The sequence below is a fragment of the Bos indicus genome, chromosome 2 (assembly GCF_029378745.1).
Source record: "Bos indicus isolate NIAB-ARS_2022 breed Sahiwal x Tharparkar chromosome 2, NIAB-ARS_B.indTharparkar_mat_pri_1.0, whole genome shotgun sequence".
NCBI lineage: Eukaryota > Metazoa > Chordata > Mammalia > Artiodactyla > Bovidae > Bos > Bos indicus.
The window spans coordinates 31,124,906-31,141,479 of NC_091761.1; the positions used below are offsets into that span (position 1 = coordinate 31,124,906).

Here is a 16,574-nt window from a genome sequence, read left to right on the forward strand (position 1 = left end):
AAATCTTTAGGTAATTCTCTTGACTCAATTTTTCCTGTTACTGGAATATCAGCCATAGTGAGTGTTCTTGAGCAAAAGTAAAAAGTTCATGAGGATTAGTTCACGAAAAGTTTTCCAGGCTTTTGGTGGGGGAAAAAAAATCTAACTAGATCTTGTGGTTTGTCTCCAGGTTTAATTAATACATACTCTCTTCTTCTTTAGGAACAACTGAGAATTAATTGTAAAATTCAACAAATTCAGACATTAAATTATTAACAAAAAATAGAAAAAAACATAGTCCCTGGCGATGTATGTAATTTTACTTAGCAACGACTTTTTAGTTTTAGGAGTAAAACAATATATTATTAGTCATTGAAGAAAATCTGATTATTTTTTCTTCACAAGCAGGGCAGAATTAAATGGTATTGGAAAATTACCTTTTACACAATGTTTGTAAAGATTCCCTCTTTTTCAAAGCCATTATGGAGACTTTGAAAATGATGCTTGACTGAAGGTCCCAAGAATGGACTTACCCCTCTGGAAAAGGCCCTGTGCTCTGTTTTCAGAATCTGGAGAGCAATGGGAGAAAACCGCTGGCTTCCCATTTCTATTAGGTTCTCCCTGCCTTCCAAATGTTCTTTGTGAAATTGAATGTGAGACATTTCAAACCTATCCTGACCTTCAGGGAACGATTTTGGTGCTTCAGTTTATTTCTGCTAAAATAAAAAGTAGTGCAAGTTTAGATGGAAATTTTTGTATATCTTCCTAAGATAAACCATCTTTTCCTTGGCCTGCTGGATGCCCCTCTGCCTTACCCTTCAACCACCATATAATTAATTTCAATTTCCTATACTGTGTTCTTAGTAAGGCTCTTTCAAAATTAAAAGAGCATCAGGGTTGTTGCACAAAATATGCTGAGGTCAAACCAAATAGAGGTGGTTTATATTTTTCTCCATTCAGTGAATAGTCCATAAAAAAAGAGTTGTTGGTTTCAGTCACATTCTTCATGCCTCGGAATAGCAGCCTCGTGGCCTCACTGTGTGGCTACCTGTTCTTAAAGTGAGATATCCCAAGTCAAGATATGGATATGCATATCCAAAAGATCAGACTAAGGCCCTGAGAGATTGTATAACCAAAAGATTGTCTGTTTCTACTTGCAAGATAAAACCCAGAAGTTTTGAAAGAAATGGCTAGATTTTAAAGGCAATCTGTAATGGCTGAATCTTTTATTTTTGCCTTTTGAATCATACAGCAATTTGTGAGAGTCAAACATTTGATAGCTGATTGAAAATAAATGAAATGTGAGCGCATTTCGGTGGAAGTAGGCCAGTTGCTAACATTCTCTTCTATTTCTGAAAGTTAAATTTCACTATTTAATTGGATAAAAATTAAGAGCCATATTGCCATAAAGGGGAATTTCTAAATAAGTTCATGTTATCAGAGGGGAAATGGCCATTTGCGGGGCTGATTCTGTCATTTCTTATGAGTTGTATTTTCAGCTAACCCTGAAAACTTGACATTCAGGTACCATGTCTTTGACAACATGGTTCTTGGATCAGCGTGCAGCTTCCACAGCATTGCGCCAGGCTTCTGCTACAGCCAGGCATGTTTTCTGTGGCTGAATTAGGCCTGGAGAATGTTGCATCTTCAAACCTGCTTTCCAGTGTGCATTTGTAGAGCATAAGCCATCATCCCTCTGTAGACTCAGCAGTTTCTACAAGGGATGGAAGAATCTACCTTAAGTGTCATAAAATATTGGACGGGTAGGGAGAAAATAGTACAAGGAAATAAGTGATGAGCTTGTACTATGTGGCTTTATATGGAAGCTTTCTACTGTTATGTCTATACACCTCATTACATTTTTCTGACTAATTTAGAACAAGTATTAATTTTAATTATTTAGTATAGTCACCAAGTTCCTTAATGTGGAAAACTTCATTTCAGGTTTATTTGGTTTTTTGTTTTTTATCATTGTAGTATCACAGCTATGGCAATTTAAAAAAAGTAAGTTATACTTTGTATTTATCATTAGTCACTTGCTTTTAAATTAGTTACATGCTTTTAAATAAATTTGGAAGTCATTTTGGTATGGCTATGATAAAATGTATCACAAATTACTCTCTATCTGAGTATGAATGCCAAAGTGTTGAATTTAAATAGAAGTGTTTAGATTGTGAAGATAGTATCATATCCATGTACAGAATTTTAAATGCTTAAGTAGTTTGCTAGGATATAAATTTTAAAATTTAAAAATACAGGAGTAAAATTCTGTATGTTTCCAGTGACTAAAACTTATCAGGCCGTATATCTTAATTGGTAAGTTGCTGCAACTTAATAAGAACACAGTCTAAGTTTTAATTTATAAATGTAGATAAATTCACAACTTTAAAACGTTTATATAGTTGATATAGTATTTTTATAAACTCATAGGATAAAGTGTATGTACTTTTGTATGATAAAAATGGGGCCTAGGGGGATTATACCATGAATAAGCTTGACTTTCCAACTATCAAGATTAGCTTTATGTCAATTTCCAATGAAAAGGAGCCTTCCACAAAGCACTTTTTAGTGGCAAGAACACTAGCCTGCCAACTATTTTTTAAGCTTAGGTGCATCAAGTCTCTGAACATTCCTTAAGGAGTTTTCCAGAACATAAGATTGACGAGTTTATACTTAGCAAAACTCCTGGATAACAGTGAAGCAATTCTTCATGTAAAATGGGTTTTGCTCATTTGAGAACAGAATTTGTTGTTATTGTTTAGTCCTTGTCTGTTTCCAAAAGACATGCTAAGCTTCATAATGCCAGGCAGACGGAGGTAAACTAGTTCACACACTGACCCTCTCTGCTTTACAATGTACATAACCTCCATAGACATTTAGAAAATTGAAAGTATTTATATTCAAACATATTAACCACATTCACAAAAGTTCACAATCTAAAGACAATACCAACAACAAAGATACAGCCAGAGGTCAATATTTGGTAAACAGCAGAACTGTCATTCAGATTAATGGCTACCATTACTTGTGCTGTGAAGGATTTGCTTTAAATTAAATAAGTATTTGTCTTTAAATATAAGACTCTTGTATAATATATGACAGAGAATTATAATGCAAAAAATTGAACATTTCACAACTGTATTAACAGTGGTAAAATAAGAAGTAAAGGGTGAGTATATTTTCTAAAGTTTTCAAATGGAAAAGTATATGTGTATTTTTGTGTATATACATATATGCTTATTACTTTCTTCCTTCAGATTTCTTTATTGAATGTCTGCCAATATTTTAGAGAAACATTTTGGAAACATACTTTTACCACTAAAATATCATTAATTAAATAATTTTTATTCATTAAGAAAATGCATTTTCTAATAAAATTAAACCTTCTGTAAAGACCACAACTGAGTTGTGTATCAAAATGAAGAGATCAAATTATCTAAACACTATAATTCTCTCTCTCGGAGAAGGCAATGGCACTCCACTCCAGTACTCTTGCCTGGAAAATCCCATGGACGGAGGAGCCTGCTGGGCTGCAGTCCACGGGGTCGCTAAGAGTTGGACACGACTGAGCGACTTCACTTTCACTTTTCACTTTCATGCATTGGAGAAGGAAATGGCAACCCACTCCAGTGTTCTTGTCTGGAGAATCCCAGGGCCAGGGGAGCCTGGTGGGCTGCCGTCTATGGGGTCGCACAGAGTCGGACATGACTGAAGCGACTTAGCAGCAGCAGCAGCATAATTCTCTCTATAACAGTAATAACAAAATGCATTCACTCATTCATTTATTCATTTTTCATAAATTCAGCCTATTTAGTGTCTATTCTATGCTTGGATCTTTTGGTGTATAAATATGTGTATGTGTGTACATTTGAATATATATGTGTATATATGTACATAATTATACAATTTTATGTATATATATAAAATATACATATATATATGAGAATATTTAGTCAAAGAAAACAAGTATTATGGACAAAATGTTATATAAAAATTTAACATGGAGAAATCATAATAAAGAAAAGCTTCATGGAGAAGGGATTATGACCGGGCTCAGAATAAATTCTTCAGCTTGGATTGGCCAAGAGGAAGAAGAAACATTAAGCTTTTTATAACTAACCTCAAAATAATTTGGTTTCTTATTGGTTTTATTTATACAGTGGATATTATTGTTGCCACTCAAGAAATGTCATAGTGTCCAACCTATAAACCAGTAAATCTGAAAGGGAAGAGTTATTTAGTATTTTCTCTGATTTACCAGAATCTACTGCAATTTTATTCAGTAGTAGCTTTCCTGGGATTTTCTTACAAAAATAAAGACATTCTGGCTGTAAAAAGTGGAAAAATTTTGAGGGAAGAAAATATGTCTTGAACTTTCACCTCTACAAAAAGTAGAGGATTTTAATGGTAAAACTTTTTTACTATAATGATCCGAAGAACTATCAGCCATAATTGATGGCTTATTCTCTCCTTAGCATACTTTGGACATGGAGATATTTTATTATAGAATTATATCTTGACTTAGGGTAACTTTCATAGTATATTTAACTGGACGTAGTTAACCTCATCCTCCAAGTAATACCACCGAAAGTATCACCTGGATATTACTCTTCGGGGTTCACATTATAAAGTATTAAACTAACATTTGCATGGTGATTTCAAAAAGCTAAGAATTTTGAGTCAGATATCCTCTAATACGACCTGTTTAGGTAGTCATTCTGGTATTTTTCAGTAACATGTTAACTCTTTCAGAGAGCTAGGGCAGAGGGACCCTACCTCTCAGTTACTAAAGTTAATGGGGCCTTTGAAACCATTAACATGTCCTTATTCTTTCATTCTAAAAGCTTTACATTGCCTGGTTGTGCTATATGTCACATCTTTGCATCACTTTTCATAACGAATTCCACATCCATATTGTCTTCCCAAGTGTTATTAGAGTTCTTATAAGATATTTATTCTTGCAACACTAAAGTGGCTCTTCTAGCCATGTGACATGTCACAATGATTTATTTAAAGGAAAAATTCACAGCCTGATCACATGTTGAATTCAGAATACGCTCCTAGTGAAAGTCTATATAGATTCTGAGCAGTGTCATTCATGAAGAAATTTCCATTTCATTTAGAATTCTTTGGCAAGTACTGAATTCATTTAAGCAGTTCAAAAAAAAGAGAGAGATCCATCATTTTTCAGCTTGTAAAGTAAGAAGAAAATTATGTAAGCCAGAGAAAAATATAGCACAAAGTTGAAATATAATGACTGTGACTAATGTTAATCTGCTGCTCTTCCTTTCTAAAATTACAGAAACATGAACTGTAGTTATAGACAACTGGTAATGTTCTTTGCCCTCTGAAAATTTCCATTGGAAGAGTGGAAATAACAATTTGATTTGAAGCATTTTAATTAATATAATCAGTTGTGAATGTCAATATACCAAACTTATCAAACTATTCTCAATTTGGCCTGAGTGTTAATGTATGAAATTATTTTCACATAGCATCCATAGACAAACAGAGATCATGAAGTTAATCAGTATAATCGCTCCTTTCCAAATCACCCACACTGAATGCTCTCTAACCATTTTCTGTCTGAATCAAGTTGGTAGTTATGTTGTTTTGAATAATAGGACTTTATGTTAAATTATGAGTACAAAATTATCAGGACTGTTAAGAGAGCCAATACTATCACTACCACCACCATTTTTCTTCACACCATGTCCGAGCATTTTCAAACTGATGGAATAAAAGGGAAGAAAAATCACATCTTTGCAATGGGGTTTTGTTTCCAGAAATTAAATGCAACCAGCTCATCTGAAGGAAGTACAGTTGATGTTGCTCCACCTCGAGAAGGTGAACAAGCTGAAATTGAACCTGAGGAGGACCTTAAACCAGAAGCTTGTTTTACTGAAGGTAAACTAGCTCTAAAATGTTAAATCCAATCTCCCCCTCTTTCCTTACAGACTAAATATACCTCACTTGAACAAAATATTTCAAAGAAACAGTGAAGGCATATTTATCTTTGTTTTGCTCTTTTCTTCCAAAAAGTTCATTTATCTGTATTTCCTGATTATACTATAGTAGTTACTGTGCCTGGACAATAAGATAATTTGACATGTCCTTTTTTTCATCCCAGAATGCGGAGAAGTGAACCCTAGGAGATAAATGGTATTCTGGAACATCTTCTCATTATTGACAAAGCAATCCCTTCAGACTTCACTGGCAATGTTGTGATTTGATTTATAGATGCCGCAATAACTATACCCCATCTCTTACAGCTTCAAATGTGGTTAATTTGTGCTGTGACCAGAGGTGTTGGGGGATATAGATGCATTGCAGAGCCTTGGCAGGGAGACCAAGTTATTTTCACAGCCACCAGTACAGTGTCCAGCACACAAATCAATAAAGATTTGCTGATTCAATGTGATTGGACTGAATCCCATAAGTAGTAACTTAGACAGTTAGAGCCCAAGAGTGGATGGAAGTTAGAAATAATATGAAAGCGAAGAAGGGGAGGACAAAGGAAGAGAGATACTGACTGACAAGATGAGTCATAGGTGTGACTAAGAAAAGCTCTGAGGTTGAAAATAAATAGCTTGGGAAAACTGACAGAGGATGAGACCCAGGAAGACAGAGGGATTTTCCATGTGAAAAGAAGTGAGTAAAAATCCAGGATCACACAAAAAATGAATAAACAATTTGAACATGTAGTTTTTCCCCAAACCTCAGAGATGTCCTTATCTATGATTGGCCTTGAGGCAAAGAGAGATCCTATGCAGTGTTCAAGAATGGAACTGTTTGTACTCAGGTAACTCTCGGTAAAGTAATTCCTTGATTTCTAGGTAGCTGGCTCATATGTAAGTCTGAGAATAATTCCCTATACAGGAGGGAAGCTGAAAATAACTACGAAATGAAGTAGCCAGTTACTATATAAAATGATGATTTGAGACTAGGATGGGGAGGGAGCAGCAAAGTTAATTTCTTCCTACAGAAGATGGAAATATATTTTTCTAATGTATTACAATGTATGCTATCTTTTAGGATGTATTAAAAAGTTTCCATTCTGCCAAGTAAGTATAGAAGAAGGCAAAGGAAAAATCTGGTGGAATCTTCGGAAAACCTGCTACAGCATTGTTGAACACAACTGGTTTGAGACTTTCATTGTCTTCATGATTCTTCTCAGTAGTGGTGCTTTGGTGAGTGTGACACATATTGGCAAGAATCAGGTTCTAGTGAAATAGCTTTACTCAAAAAATACCAGAAGCATACCCTTAGTTTAAGGAGCAAAAAAAGAGGTACATCTACACCTTGCAGAGCTTGGCACCCAGGGTTTAACTGTACAAAATTCAGTATGGAATAAATCACAACCATGAACAGCCAGATGGAATTTCTCATCTGGTGTTTTTCTAATAGATGTTTTCCTTACTGAGACAACCATTTATAGGGATATTCTGTAACTACATTACCTACCATGTCAAATCCCATCCAATTCTCCCTAACAGTCATAATAATATTTATGGACTGATGGTGGATTTTTTTTATGTCTAATTAATTTATTCTTTCAATATGAGCCAGATTATTCAGAGCATCAATGAAAGGAAGGTTAGAATAGGCCAAGTCTATCCCTCATTAACAGAAATTCTGGTTATTTTCTGAGTTTACATTGCTTCTCTAAAAGCATGTCTTAGTAGTAATTGAGATAGAGATTATGGGGTGAGAGGCAGGGAAGAAAGCATACACTAAATCAGTAAAGATGTTGACATTTCCTTGCCAATATTTTCCATTAGATTCAGTCTTTAGATTTTGTCTGGTTCCATGTCAATCTAACATTAGCCAATATTTCTCAAATTAGTGCTTTGTGCCAAGTATACTACTTGCAGTTTTATCAAGTGTTTGGTGCAGGCAAGCCATTCAAGTAAAATAAAAGCATTCTTGATTCACAGGCTTTTGAAGACATTTACATTGAACAGCGAAAGACTATTAAAACCATGCTAGAATATGCCGATAAGGTCTTCACTTACATATTCATCCTGGAAATGCTTCTCAAATGGGTAGCTTATGGATTTCAGACATATTTCACTAATGCCTGGTGCTGGCTAGATTTCTTGATCGTCGATGTAAGTATCCCACGTGATTTTTATAAAATTATTTTTAAAAAGGCAAGTGTGACATTTCATTTATTTCTATAATTAAAACTTTGACTTTAATTAGAACCTAGTTGCACTAATTCTGCCACAATTATGCAACTACCTTTTAAAAACTACAATAAATACAAAAATGAGGAAAGTGTCATGGGAAAGCAGTAGAAGAGGTCCTAACAATGTGGACAGTGATAAAAGAAAACAGACAGAGTTGTTCTATGCCACGAGCAGACAGCTCTTCTTCTTGTGAAAGTTAAGGGTCTCAAGGTAAGGAATATCTAACAGTCTGTTCATTGACAGGCGTAGCTCATTAAAAGCTCAATTGAAAAAAAAAAAGTTTCCCTAGGAGGTAAAATCAAGACAGCTTTGGGGCCAGGAAACTGTCAGGATTGCACTTTAATCCCTTACTAGAATGCATGTTGCTGAATAATGTTAAAATAACCTATTTACTATATTCATTCAGCCACAAGTCCACAGAGACAATAAAATGTATTTCCATTCTTACATGCTGCTAAGTCGCTTCAGTCATGTCCGACTCTGTGCGACCCCATAGACGGCAGCCCACGGGCTCCCCCGTCCCTGGGATTCTCCAGGCAAGAACACTGGAGTGGATTGCCATTGCCTTCTCCATTGTGTGAAAGTGAAAAGTGAAAGTGAAGTTGCTCAGTTGCGTCCGACTCGTAGCGACCCCATGGACTGCAGCCTACCAGGCTCCTCCATCCATGGGATTTTCTAGGCAAGAGTACTGGAGTGGCTTGCCATTGCCTTCTCCATAGAGAGGCCAATGCCTATCTCCATAGATAGGCCAATGCCTATCTCCATTGCATTCTTACATAGGTAGTTAGATATCCTAGTAGCTAATGGAATATTTACCAGGCAAAGAGTTAGATGTAGAAGTCCTATTCTGAATCGGATTACCATGAAGTGAGTAGTCATGGGAATTGTATCAATAATGAGACCTGTCTGACTTGCAGCATACTTTTTTACTATAGCAATGGAGAGGCACTGGGGCAAAATTACAGTCAGCTGATCTTTTGTAGTCTGTAATATTCCACTGCACAAGGCTTCTCAGTCTCCCTCCTGACCCCCAAAAAGGTGCTTTAAGCACTATCTCTAGCTGTTTCCCAATGATCATAAAGCACCTTATTTTTAGTTCTAACACTTGTCACTGTGAATCAATGATTGCTGTATCTGTTTATTCATTCTTTTTATCATCTTTGACAAGTGTGGGCCTATCTAAATGCTACTCCTCTTTCTCCCCACATATACACTCACAGTTCTATAACCAAAATGCACGTTCAACCCTTTGAGTTGAGAAGAAATCTGCAGTCAAGTCACTGTTAATAAATCAGAAATGACTTCCAATTTTTCATGTCTGGTCTTTAATGAATAATAGAGAAGAATCTCGGTGTTGTCCTGAAGTTTCCAAACAGAGAAGTTTAATATTTTTGTATTCTGCAGCTGGAATGGACCTTAAAGAGTATCTAGACTTTATTTCGGAGAAGGCAGAGGCAGCCCACTCCAGTACTCTTGCCTGGAAAATCCCACGGACAGAGAGGAGCCTGATGGGCTGTGGTCCATGGGGTCACTAAGAGTCAGGACTGAGCGACTTCACTTTCACTTTTCACTTTCATGCATTGGAGAAGGAAACGGTAACCCATTCCAGTGTTCTTGCCTGGAAAATCCCAGGGACGGCGGTGCCTTGTGGACTGCCGTCTATGCGGTCGCTCAGAGTCGGACATGACTGAAGTGACTTAGCAGCAGCAGCAGCAGCAGACTTTATATACACAGTTTTCTGAACAGTTTATTGTAAATTAAAGCCTCAGTATAAAGAATTCTACTCAAATAGCACAACTACTTAGTAACAAAATTGAGATTAGTGTCCTAATTTCCTAATTCTCAATTCAGTGCTCCTTTGCCCTGTAGATTTCTCATCTAACTGGTACAAATGTTATATTTATATCTTCATACTGGCTTTGGAACTCAGCATTTATAATCTCTAGCTTTTCCCTGAAATGATGGAACACAAAATATATAAGAATCTTCTCCAGTTCCAAAAAAAAAAAAAATTGTCAGGTATGATGATCACTTACAAAAGTGACATAACTTCTCCAGAAAATTCTCAAATTTCCTGTATTTTAACTTACTGAAAAATTTATATTCACTGAAATACTCATTACACTGTACTTTATTTCCATGCATTTCTCTCATATAGAAAGAATAAATATAATGCAAAAATCTATCAAAGTCTTGTATCATATTTGAATCCTTAGAAACCTAATATAGACACTTAATTATCTAGTGAATAATGTCAAAGAATGGTGCCCCCCAAGTTACTTCCCTTTCAGTACATTTAGATTATTAATAGTAGAATGGAACTGGGTACCTCTGGGCAAGTTATGTTATAGTAAATGAATCTATTTTCTTCTTTTTCTCAAAGAAGGGACTAAAATGCATGAATTAATGTAACCTTAACTAACAACTTAATCTCAGACCAGTGGATCCAGTAAGCTAAAGTAAATGTAGAGTTAAAATAGTTTTTGAAAGTACAAGTAAAACATGCTTAAAACAGTTTACAGTCCATCAGGTATAATGCTTTAACAGTCACAGAAGGCTCAATAGGAAACAAAGCAAAACTCCCCAAACTGAAGTATATATGAAGTAACTTCAAACTAGAAGAAACAGGCTTTTAAACTTTGAGAAATTTATCTATGTACAAATGTAATCTCTTCAATTCCCTACCTCCAAGTAAAGATACTATGCATTCATTAACATTCCATTAACATTCATTCATTTATCTAACAAAAATTCCAAACACTGGGCCACAAGCTATTTTAAATAAAGGAGATATGAATAAGACAAATCAAGCTCTATTAGATCTACAGGATTTAACACTCTAGGAGAAAATGAAATAGACGGTAAAGATGTAAACAAATAAAATCCAAAAATAAGATAAAAGCAGTTGATGATCACTGCTATGAAAGAAAACAGGGTAATGAGATAGAGAAGGACTACAGAATGGGAGCCGGAGGAGAGTATTAGCCAGAGTGTCTATGGAAGGTGTCTTTTTGGAAGATAAATAAGAAAGAGTGTCTCAGTCCATTTGATCTGCTGTAATAGAGTATCATGGCTTCCCTGGTGGTGCAGTAGTAAGAATCTCCCTGCAATCCAGGAGACATAGCTTTGATCCCTGGGTTGGGAAGATCCCCTGAAGTAGGAAATGGCAACCCACTCCAGGATTCTTGCTTGGAAAATTCCATGGACAAAGAAGCCTGCCGGGCTACAGTTCATGGGGTCACAAGAGTTGGACATGACTGAGCACACATACACACTCAACAGAATATCATAGATGTAGTGACTTATAAACAGTAGAATTTATTTCTCATTGTTCTGGAAGCTGCAAAGTCCCAGAAAAAAGCAGCAGATTCGATGTCTGGTGAGAGCCCACTTTGTGATTCATAGGCAGCAGTCTTCTCAGTGTGTCTTCACACGGAGGAAGGGGCAAACAAGCTCTCTGGGGTGTCTTTTATAAGTACAGGCACTAATCCCACCCAGGAGGGCTCTGCCTTCATGACCTAATCCCCCCAAAGACTCTGAATACCTTCACACTAGGGACTAGGTTTCAACATATGAATTTGAAGGGCACATAGACATTGTCTATAACAATGGGCCAGTCATTTGAATACCTGAGGGAACAGAAAAAAGCAATCTCAAGATCCTGAAGTATGAGCCAAGGACACTCAAGAGACAGAAAGAAAACTGTTGTGCTTGTGTGTGATGAAACACGGGCAATAGTAATAGATGCTGACTTCAGAAAGAAAGCCAAGGGCCATGGTAAGAAGTTCATGTTTTACTGTTATTTAATGTGCGCTTGGTCACTCAGTCGTGTCCAACTCTTTGCAACCCCATGGATTGTAGCCCGCCTGGCTCCTCTGTTCATGGAATTTTTCAGGCAAGAATACTGTAGCATGTTTCCTTTTCCTACTCCTGGGGATCTTCTCAACCCAGGGATCGAACCTGTGTCTTTTATGTCTCCTGCACTGGCAGGTGGGTTCTTTACCACTGTGCCACCCACGAAGCTCCAATACTACATCATAGCCAAAAGGCCGAGAATGTAATTTAATGTATACTGATTACGGTTACAATGGGAAATTCAAGGGAGGGATGGTGAGCATGGATCTGTTCTACTGTTCTTAAATGATCACATCTGGCTATGGAGAAGGAACAGCAAAAACGTCAAACCAGGGAGACCAACGAGGGAACTGTGTTAATGGTCTAGGAAAGAGAAGATTATGTCTTAGACTAATGTGGTTAAGACTTACTGGTAACTGGATGTATAGAATGAAGAAAAAGGAGATTCAGAAAAGATTTTTTTCAGTCTTAACAAATGGGTAGAGGATGAAACCATTTACTGGAATCAGGAAGATCAGAAACAGGCTTGACAGGGCAAGCAGATGGTAGATGGAAGAGGGATGTACTAAGTTTGAGATGCCAATTAGACGTTGAAGAGTATATCGTGAGGTTTACACAAGTCTTGGGTTCTGAAGAGAAGTTAACACCTGATTATGAATTGAGAACTCATCAGGAAATAGATGGTTTTTGAAGTCATGAATCAACTGGATTAGCTCACCTAGGCAGAGAATGCAACATGACAAACACAAGAGCCCAGACCAAACTCTAAAGACACTTCAACTTTTAGAAGTTACGCAAAAAACTGCTGCTGCTGCTAAGTCGCTTCAGTCGTGTCCGACTCTGTGCGACCCCATAGACGGCAGCCCACCAGGCTCCGCCGTCCCTGGGATTCTCCAGGCAAGAACACTGGAGTGGGTTGCCATTTCCTTCTCCAATACTTCTCAGTCTAGTTTACTGGTTCCTACAAAAAACTAGGAACCAGTAAACTAGACTGAGAAGTAGCAATTAGAAGAAAAAGGAAAACAGAATATACATGGTATCGTAGAAGTCCAGAGGATCAATTTAGTCAAAGGCTGCAAGGAAGGCAAGTGCCATGAGTACTGAGAAATTACATTCGTTTTGGCAGAATGGACATCATTGGTGTCATGGTTAAGAGATACCATGGTAGAGTGATGGGAAGAGAGTTCTAGAAACATTGGGAAAATTGAGGAAAGAATGGAGGCGAGGAGACAGAGACAGCAAGTACGATAATTCTGGTTGGAATCAAGTCAGACAACTTGAACCATGTCTTTCTTCGCCAGAATGCCATACTCGATGGACCACTTTTTCTGATTCTGTATAACTTTTTTCTCCTATCCAGAGACCAAAAGATACTATCTTCATATGAAAACCAAACTATCCTGTATTATAACTATACAAGCAATATGTTAGATGCTATTATTATCCACAGAATGAACTGAACATGTATTAAGTTGATCATAGTTTATGGAGGGGGGGGGGAATCACATTTCTTATACTCCTTACAGATTTTTGTATAAATTTCATCCCTAAGAAAATACACTGGGCATCTATTGTGACAACTTCAAATTTGGTTCTAAATTATTGTAAGCTGCTAAGTGTCCAAAACACACTCCAGGTAAAGATTCGACTATCATAAAATATTTATTGCCCGCAAGTGATTTCCACTTTACAGACAGCACAGGTTGCTGATGTGGCTGAAATGGATGCTTGATATCTGCTACTCAGACATCCTGCTTGCTCAAGTGCTCCTTAGAATCCTCATCAGCTGCTCTGATGAAGTGAACAAAAGCAGAACAGGGACATTTTCTGATTCTAATGTGTATTTTCAATTGTTATCAACATCTAGAATCTGGTAACCCCCACCTTAGTTCTTAACATTTATTCTTGACATAGCAGCATCCTCAATAATGAAGCCAGAATTGTTATTGCTATTAGTAGCCACAATAAGATGCCTAGCCCTTCCTGTGGGAATAGCACTGATTAAGAGCCTTACCTAACAGTAGAGAAAATTGGTAACTCTGATTTAGTGCTTATTGTGTACAACTGTGGCTAAAATCACTTTATATATGTTAATTCACCTAATCTTCAAAACTCTGTAAGTTAGAAACCATAATTAGGCTCATTTTACAGATGAGGAAACTAAGGCAAACAAAGGTTGTTGTTGCAAACACAGTAAATAAGAAAGAAGCTTGGTGGCTCAGATGGTAAAAAATCTGCCTGAAATACAAGAGACCCAGGTTTGATTCCTGGGTCAGGAAGATCCCCTGGAGAAGGGAATGGCTACCCACTCCAGTATTCTTGTCTGAAGTGGACAGAACAGCCTGGTGGGCTACAGTCCACGGGCTATGTCCACGTGGCTACAGCTACAAGAGTTGGACACGACTGAGTGACTAACACTACTAAGAAAGAGGCTAAGCTGGTTTTGTAACCAAGGAATCTGGCTCTAATGACCCTGCTTCCGAACCCCCTACATCACAAATCTCATTGTCAGTATCTCTTTTAAATAATATATTATTAATCCTCAACAATCCTGTGGTGTAAATCTTAATATTACCTCTACTTTGCTATTAATAAAATGAGGTTTATAAAATGAAATTTAGAGATGTCACACAGCTATAAGTAACAGAGATACCTTTATCTAGCACTGTACTCCTTCTTTGTTCTGTGATTTGCAACAGAGCCCAGATAAATTTAAAGGTCAAAAAGTTGACACTAGTCAAAAAGTTCGCACATTACACTCTGAAGATGGCTGCCTTTGGCAGCGGTGAATGAAAACAATAAGATGTCTTACCAATACATGCTGCTGCTGCTGCTGCTAAGTCATTTCAGTCGTGTCTGACTCTGTGCGACCCCATAGACGGCAGCCCACCAGGCTCTCCCGTCCCTGGGATTCTCCAGGCAAGAACACTGGAGTGGGTTGCCATTTCCTTCTCCAATGCAGGAAAGTGATAAGTGAAAGTGAAGTCACTCAGTCGTGTCCGACTCTTAGCGACCCCATGGACTGAAGCCCACCAGACTTCTCCATCCATGGGATTTTCCAGGCAAGAGTACTGGAGTGGGGTGCCATTGCCTTCTCCGCCCACCGTGAATTTTACCTGCAACTCTTGTGGAAAGATTTGATTAAAGTAAAAGAACTTTGAGATAAGAACTGGATAGTTATAAATTACTGTCATTTTCATATCAATTTCTGGTCTCTCAGACATAGTTCTATGTAAACAGTCTCGTATGTACTTTGGCTTTTTCTGCAAATGCCTCCTAGTAGGAATGACTCACTTTTCTCCTTTTTGGGAAGTGTCTAATTCTTTTACCATTATCAATGTATTAACAAGAAAAAATTTTCGCTGGCTAGGTTTAAAGAAATAATCCTATTAACAGCATAAATTCTGTGTTGCATTTTTTAAAAGACTATGAGTTTTAGCACAATTCTGGTCTTTCCTTAAACCCCATTCACATTTCTAATTGCCTCCCAGATAATACTACTGACACTCCTCCTGACCGAGTACATTCATTACTTTTACGCTTCAATCATGCATTTCTTCCTGAATGTCCTGTTTACTCTGGTAGTACTGTCTTTATGAAGCTAAGCTAAAGGTCCTGTCTTCAGCCTCTCCCTCTTTTACACCTCACAGTCAATCAGCAAATTCTACTCCAGATTACCAACTGAAAAATGAATTGGAGGTCTGAACCCTTCTCTTCAACACCATATCAACACCACAGTGACTAGCTGGACCAAGCAATGGCTTCCTAGAAAGATCCACATGGCTCTTTTTTTTTTCTAAAAGCATTCCCGTGAAAGATTATACCAGCTCATCACTGCTAAGATTATGAGCATGAAAGTGAAGGCAGATTAGGGTTCTCGTGTATAATATTAATAATGACTAATCTTTGCCTTAATTCATTTAATCATCACAACCACCACTGAGGCATCCACTGTTACGATCTCGATTTTGTAGATGAAGAAATTGAGACACGGAATAATTCCTTAGCTGTTAATTTATTATATATTGGGTTGGCCAAAAAGTTCAATCAGAAAGTTCATTTGATTTTTCTGTATAGATATATGTTCATTATATTGAATGTCAAAAACAACTCTTATTTTCCTAGAAATAACAATAATTAAACCTAAGGATAAATTCCCAATTATTAATACATACCCCATAAGTAATCATGCTATCAATCAGACCGGCACTCAAGTATTTTCCCAGTAGAGTGAGTACTTGACTAAAGATGATATATCCATTAGTAAAGTTACTATGATTTATCTTTCCAGCGTGAATAACATATTGTGTTATATTGCTTTAATCATCTTGAAATTTCTGAATCATAGAATTCCAGGCAAGAAAGCAAACCTAGAAATCACCTGATTCAAAACCCTCATTTTATTAAAATAAATGGTGTCTGGAATATTTAAATGAAATTCCTATGGTACCCATGGTATCTATATTCCACAGTGCAGTTCAGTGATGTACCATCAGAATTTACTCATCCGTTCTCCAGGAATGAGCACTAAGGTTATCTCCAGTTTCT

At 37.0% G+C, this 16,574-nt stretch overlaps 1 protein-coding gene across 8 annotated transcripts in view; it reads left to right on the top strand.

Annotated features, from left to right (window-relative positions):
- The window catches only part of SCN3A (sodium voltage-gated channel alpha subunit 3), a 121,331-nt gene that overhangs the window by 87,712 nt on the left and 17,045 nt on the right, over positions 1–16,574 (top strand). For all 8 annotated transcript variants that reach the window (XM_070803976.1, XM_070804005.1, XM_070803969.1 and 5 more), the window contains 3 exons: positions 5,766–5,886; positions 7,015–7,169; positions 7,917–8,090. In XM_070803976.1, the coding sequence (XP_070660077.1) occupies positions 5,766–5,886; positions 7,015–7,169; positions 7,917–8,090 (450 nt within the window). The remainder of the gene's footprint in view (positions 1–5,765; positions 5,887–7,014; positions 7,170–7,916; positions 8,091–16,574) is intronic.